At 33.0% G+C, this 6,000-nt stretch overlaps 1 protein-coding gene across 4 annotated transcripts in view; it reads right to left on the bottom strand.

Annotated features, from left to right (window-relative positions):
* The window catches only part of LOC106468300 (hemicentin-1-like), a 130,048-nt gene that overhangs the window by 11,685 nt on the left and 112,363 nt on the right, over nt 1-6,000 (bottom strand). For 2 of the 4 annotated variants that reach the window (XM_022397277.1, XM_022397297.1), the window contains 2 exons: nt 1,996-2,150; nt 1,012-1,389 (listed from right to left, as the gene is read on the bottom strand). In XM_022397277.1, coding sequence (XP_022252985.1) covers nt 1,012-1,389; nt 1,996-2,150 — 533 coding nt within the window. The remainder of the gene's footprint in view (nt 1-1,011; nt 1,390-1,995; nt 2,151-6,000) is intronic. The other 2 variants (XM_022397289.1, XM_022397306.1) reach the window with 2 other exon arrangements.

The raw sequence follows: 6,000 nt of genomic DNA, 5'->3' as shown, positions 1-6,000 counted from the left end.
TTTTATATAAGGATTGATAACTCCAGTAACGATTATATTTTTCAAGATATACTATGTTTTATTTTATATAAGGATTGATAACTCCAGTAACGATTATATTTTTCAGGATATACTATGTTTCATTTTATATAAGGATTGATAACTCCAGTAACGATTATATTTTTCAGGATATACTATGTTTCATTTTATATAAGGATTGATAACTCCAGTAACGATTATTGTTGATTTTGTGATTTAATATTTCACTTATTCCTAGCAAATAATAAGTTACAATTGTTGTTGGTTTTCAAGGGACTTGATATGTCTGTTGTTCAAAAACAATACAATCCACCAATTTAACACATTGCATGGTAGTTCGGTCAACTGGAGAGGGTTAAAAATAAGAATTTCAGGTATTATATTATTCTGTTAACACTAACATAAAGCCTTTGATAAGTTTGAATGTAAGTGGAAAGGTTCATTAGACACCTTGTTCAGTAGTTATACCGCACTACGTTTAAATTCCATTAAGTAAGAGCAACGTATAGTAATATAGAGAAATATGATAACATTCAATAAAATAGATATAATTTAATGATTTCTTATCAAGAAGGCAATAACACAGATTAATTATGTGTGGATTTAATATTATGCATTTAATCTTTGACAAGAACATAGATTAAGTGATTTGACAGTTGGTTTGACGAATACTCGAAAAAAGGGTGCAAAGTGTAACAAGTTGTTAGTTCCCTAATAATGAAAATTAAAAATACTTCTAAAATCAAGAAATTGTAAAAAGAAAATTAGCGAAGTTTCTAATGTATGCAGAATCTTCGCTCACACAATTTAACGTATCTCTATGCCATTTAGAACATAGACATGCAATGATACGAGAGACTTTCTTGCATATTGTGGATCCTAATTTACATTACGGTACTTTTCTGGCGAATATTTTACGGAAGATGAGTGAACCAAGAGATCTAATGAAAGTGCATGGTGCAGTGATAAACAACATTAACGGTCTATACCAACCTTGGAAAGTTTTTCTGAAGCCATATGCTTATCCTCGAAAGAAGTTTTAGATCTCTCACTGCTCCCCTGTGGGTCAAAAGTCACATCGGTTTGCTGGTTTTGGTTCTTGTCGAGTGGTTTTATAAATGAACGTGATAAAATAACAGGAAGATTAATGATTGGGTTTATGGGCTTTGTGGACTTTCCATTAGTTGGTCGAAGGCTCTTGATATTCAAATGTTTAAAGTTTCGTGGACGAGGTAAATTAGTCTCTGAACTGATCGTGGATGTGGAAGGAGTGTCGTTTCTGACGTCATGGTGAATATTCTGGTAAACGTGTTTGAAATTAGTTGGTAATGATGTACGCATGCGTGCTGCGGGGATAGGTGAATTTAAGGGCTGAAATGAATATAATTATATAGCTTAAAATAATCATTTATCTGTCATTTAAAGATCAAACACATATAAAAAGTGAAAACTTAAGAAAGCAAAATAATAAAAATAATATAAAAAGGCTTAGTCATTCTGATTATTACGTATAGGTTGTGTTTTGTTATATATGTTTTGAAACTTTCATACTACATTTTAATATATCAAAGTATAAAAACCTCATACACAGAACATTTGCCCTTTTTTTACGAAACTCATTTTTCCATCAAAGCACGATATTTCAGGATTTGTAAAGATGAGCTTGATTGTTGAAAAACAAACATGCCCTAAAGAAATCAAACAAAAACATCATATACCAAACACTACCAACTGGGACAAATGAGAAAATTTGCCCCTAGAAAACAAGTTTATGAAAGGTTAACTAACTTCTGTATAGTTTAGATGCATAGCACAACCATCAAATTTATTCTTCACTCGAAAGAGAAAAGCTTGTAAAACAACAGCAGGCTGAAATGTTCCTCCATCATTCAGCTCGATATCACGACTGTGGTACACAAGGGGCAAATGAACGTTTACCAACTCGTATAATCTCTAAGTTCGTTTGCCTCAACTTACCCCCTTGGGTTCTCTTTGGTGAAATGTCATATTCTCATACATCGGCCTGCATTCTTGTTCAACCACGTGGGATCCACTTTCCTTTCTGCCTACTGCTGTGACGTTTTGATAGACTGGGTCACCATCTGAGTTGACTTTATTGGGACTACCAGAATCTGTTAAATAGAATACACATTTTTTGGCAAAACTTTTGTACGTCATTTCTAAAGACGAGGCAATTCAATGCAAATTAAGCAAATTATTAACTCAGTCCCATTCAAACTCGTACTTTTCATAGAGAGCATTTACAGAGCCCGGTAGTTTCATGTTGTTTTTTTACCCACAAATTATACATCTCGTCATAAATTGATCTTCATAATCAGCTTAGTTTCATGAGTTACAAGTAGTACCAATGTTACTAAAGTACTAAACTCAAACACAGAATGCAAAAATATATACAAATATTTGGGAAGAAATGTTTAAATTATCTTAATGAGAATTCACAGTATACCAGACTTTTAAGCATAAGACGATCTGAATTCTAACAGGTTTCAAATATTTCCATTATTTGCATGAATTAATTTAAGTGGTTGATGCACACTAACAAGTAATTTGCAAAAGTATTTTCTATTCCACAACCAGTGCATTGTTACGGATAAATAGATACCTACTACTTCCTACATAATTTTCATTACTTAATGTGGTGAAAAATAAGATTTTTTATTTCAAACCAGAGCTAAAAGATTCTAAACATTAGTCCGTCTACGTCGCACAGCTATGCAAAGAGCAAAACCACGTTGTATCAAATAACATTCATTTCACCACTTCCTTCTATATGACAGTAGCCACCTGTCCTGCATTACTAGCCTGAAACTTGTCATGATAATATGGATTAATTCATCCTTATTCCAAACTGATAAAATACTAGCCTGTTTGATCCATACATATGTGACAAAAGCTAGTATTGAATTCGTCATGATAATATGGATTAAGTCACTTCTTATTTCAGACTGATACAATAATATCCAGGTTGATCCACACACACATGTGATAAAAGATAGTATTAAGTCGCTACTTGGTATCAGTTTTGATGTTCTCAACACGTACCATGTCGCCTGGTATGAATCATTCAGAGAATGTGCACTCTGGTAAAAGGTCAGTAACGTATTAATTGTACCGAAGAAAAATTACATGTCGTCAAGAGTGCGAAAACCTCATTTGTTTTACGAAGGTTTCTCTAGTTGGTAATATACAACTTTGTTTTTCCAAGCATTTGACCTTAATCTGTCATTCGAAGAAACTGCACTAGGCATTTTTCAGTATATATGAACATTGATACGTATTTTACTATCGTATATAAAAAAAACAGTTGAATAAAAACTAGCTAAATAAATATCGTCATCAGACGCTACTTATTTTCTCTCCGTATGAGATCCTGAAGACAAACTTTGAAATACAATATTTTGTTTATCATTTTATTATTGTAGAATGATAAGATACAGAAAAAGTACTTGTAATCAGCTACAGCTTATTAAACAAAGGAAGAAATTAAACTAAAATGTTTTAAGAAATGTGCTAATGTTGAATTTATATTTAATTCTAATCAGGTTTCAAAAAGACAGTGTTTGAGAAAAAAGCTTACATTGATTTAAATGTAAACTAAAATATGTAAATCGACTATGGTAAATTATAAAAATAATCTAATTGTACTCTTAAACTATACATTCTAACTTATTTATAAATACAAATTACGTAAAGATTAAGCTCATCGTAATACTTTAATTTTTTAAAGGTTTAAAATTGTACTCCAGATCAAAAGGTTTTGGAAATAGTTTGATTGGTTTGTTTGCAGATGTATAACGCAAGACATACATAAAATTACAACGCTAAAATTTTTAATATGCGAATCAGCAAATCATTTGACAACCACAGTGGATATAAAGTCGCGGTGAAACGTCATGTATCAGAACGACACTTTAAAATCGTTTGCCCTTACATAGGTAGTGTAATGCAGCCGACATTTATAGTTTTGTGGCAGTTATGTAACAGTATTTTCCGATGCAAAATATTCACACATTCAGATGATAAAGACGTGTACAGATCAGGAATTTAGAATTTCCAAGACGGGATATTCCTCGCACTTAGTGCGTTGGAAAGCAAAATAATACGTATTAAGATGGGGCACCAGGACCATCCAGAAAGAGACCTGCAACAAATCTTATCCCAGCTGTGGTAAAATATAAAAAAAATGCTGCATCTTGTTAGAGGTATTCCATAACAAAGCATACCTATGGATTTCTGTGTAATTGGACTGGTGAAACGGTCACTGTTAAAACCGTCGTCCTCGTACACTACATGGATTACAGAAAGCCAGCAGGGATGAGTGTTGTGCTTTTAACACAGAAGCCTTACAACGTAGCCTTTTGCAATGGAAACTAGGCTACAGGGCTATTATCAAGAAGCACGGTCGTCAGATATAACATGATCGGACACGGCGACATGGGCTGTAACGACATGATAAGACTGCAGAATCGTTTTAATGTAACTTAACCCCTTATATATGGTAACTCAGAATTTCGTCACCTGTTACAATTAACATAAAAGTAATGATGATACTGGTGAATCTTTAAGTCTTTTCTTCCGTTCACTACCAAAGGTTCCAAATAATACATCATATTGAGTATTCTTATGCTTTTACGTGTTACAACACCCACTATAAAAAACTGATCAAAAACATTGGAAAGAACACTTATTTTCTAGGTAAAATGTATTGGGGTTCCTGGCAGTAATTCGTAATTAATCGGAATAGTGATAGTATTTTTCTTAAATAATTTTTGTCCAACTCGTATATTACTAGTGACCTTTAAATCAACAAAGTCGAGAATCCACTGGCAAATTAATACATAAATATCTTAGAAAATAGTGTTTAAGAATTCTATGGTACCTCATCGATAATTCAATACATAGGGTTGGTTATAAATTACTGTAATGAGGTTGGTTAATAAACAGAAGATTGTTAAAAAGTCTTTTCTCAACCACAACTAAAATTTCCTCTTTTCACTCCAAAACAATCATTCAACCATATACTCTACACAAAATGTAGCAATTCATAAAGCACAGAAATCAAATGATCCAGAAAAACACGCACAAAGTTGTAAATAAAATTATATGTTTTTCTGAAGAAATGAAGAAATAATTGAACCTTAGAAGGATTCGAACCTAGTATTTTTGCTATTTTACTCAAAATCCATTAAACGAAAACAGTAACTAAAATGCTGTCTTAGGTAATTAAGGTTACTTGAGTGGTTTTCCTCCCCCCGGTGGTTCAACTATAAGTTTAAGGGGTTAAAGCGCTAAAATTGGGTTTGATACCCGAGGTTGGCAGAGCAAAGATAACCCAAATTCCTAGTTAAGCAATGTATATACGAATTATTCAAGTAATTTTATTTCTCTGTCGTTAAGCACAAAGCTACACAAAGCCATTTATGTCACGTAATTAGATAACATTATTCTTTAGTTCATAGCCCTCTAGTGGCTTAGCGATAAGTCAGCAGCTTTATGACGCTAAAAATCGGGTTTTGGTACCCGAGTTGAGAAGTGCTCAAATAGCCCATTGTGTAGTTTTATGCTTATTAACATCAAAACCAACACCAAACTTTAACTCGTGAGAGGTGAAATTATTTTCAACAATACAAGTCTGGTATTGAAAAATCATAATTAAATAAGTACCTGGCCTGCTATATTTTGCTTGATGTAATCTCATGAACAAAGAAAACACATACGTTTCTGGTGTTTTATGGGAAGAGCTGTATTTAATCCTAGTACAATAAACATTCTTGGATCTTCGACGATATTACATTTATTAACTATTTACAGATCTGTTTGTTTGGAATTAAGCACAAAGTTACACAATGGGCTATCTGTGCTCTGCCCACCACGGATATCGAAACCCGGTTTCTAGCGTTGTAAGTCCGCAGACATACCGCTGCGCCACTGGGTGACTATAGATCTGTCTTTCCACTTTAA

This window comes from Limulus polyphemus, unplaced genomic scaffold (genome assembly GCF_000517525.1).
Source record: "Limulus polyphemus unplaced genomic scaffold, Limulus_polyphemus-2.1.2 Scaffold87, whole genome shotgun sequence".
Lineage (NCBI taxonomy): Eukaryota > Metazoa > Arthropoda > Merostomata > Xiphosura > Limulidae > Limulus > Limulus polyphemus.
The sequence above is the reverse complement of the archived record's forward strand: the minus strand, read 5'-3'. Positions and strand labels throughout refer to the sequence as shown.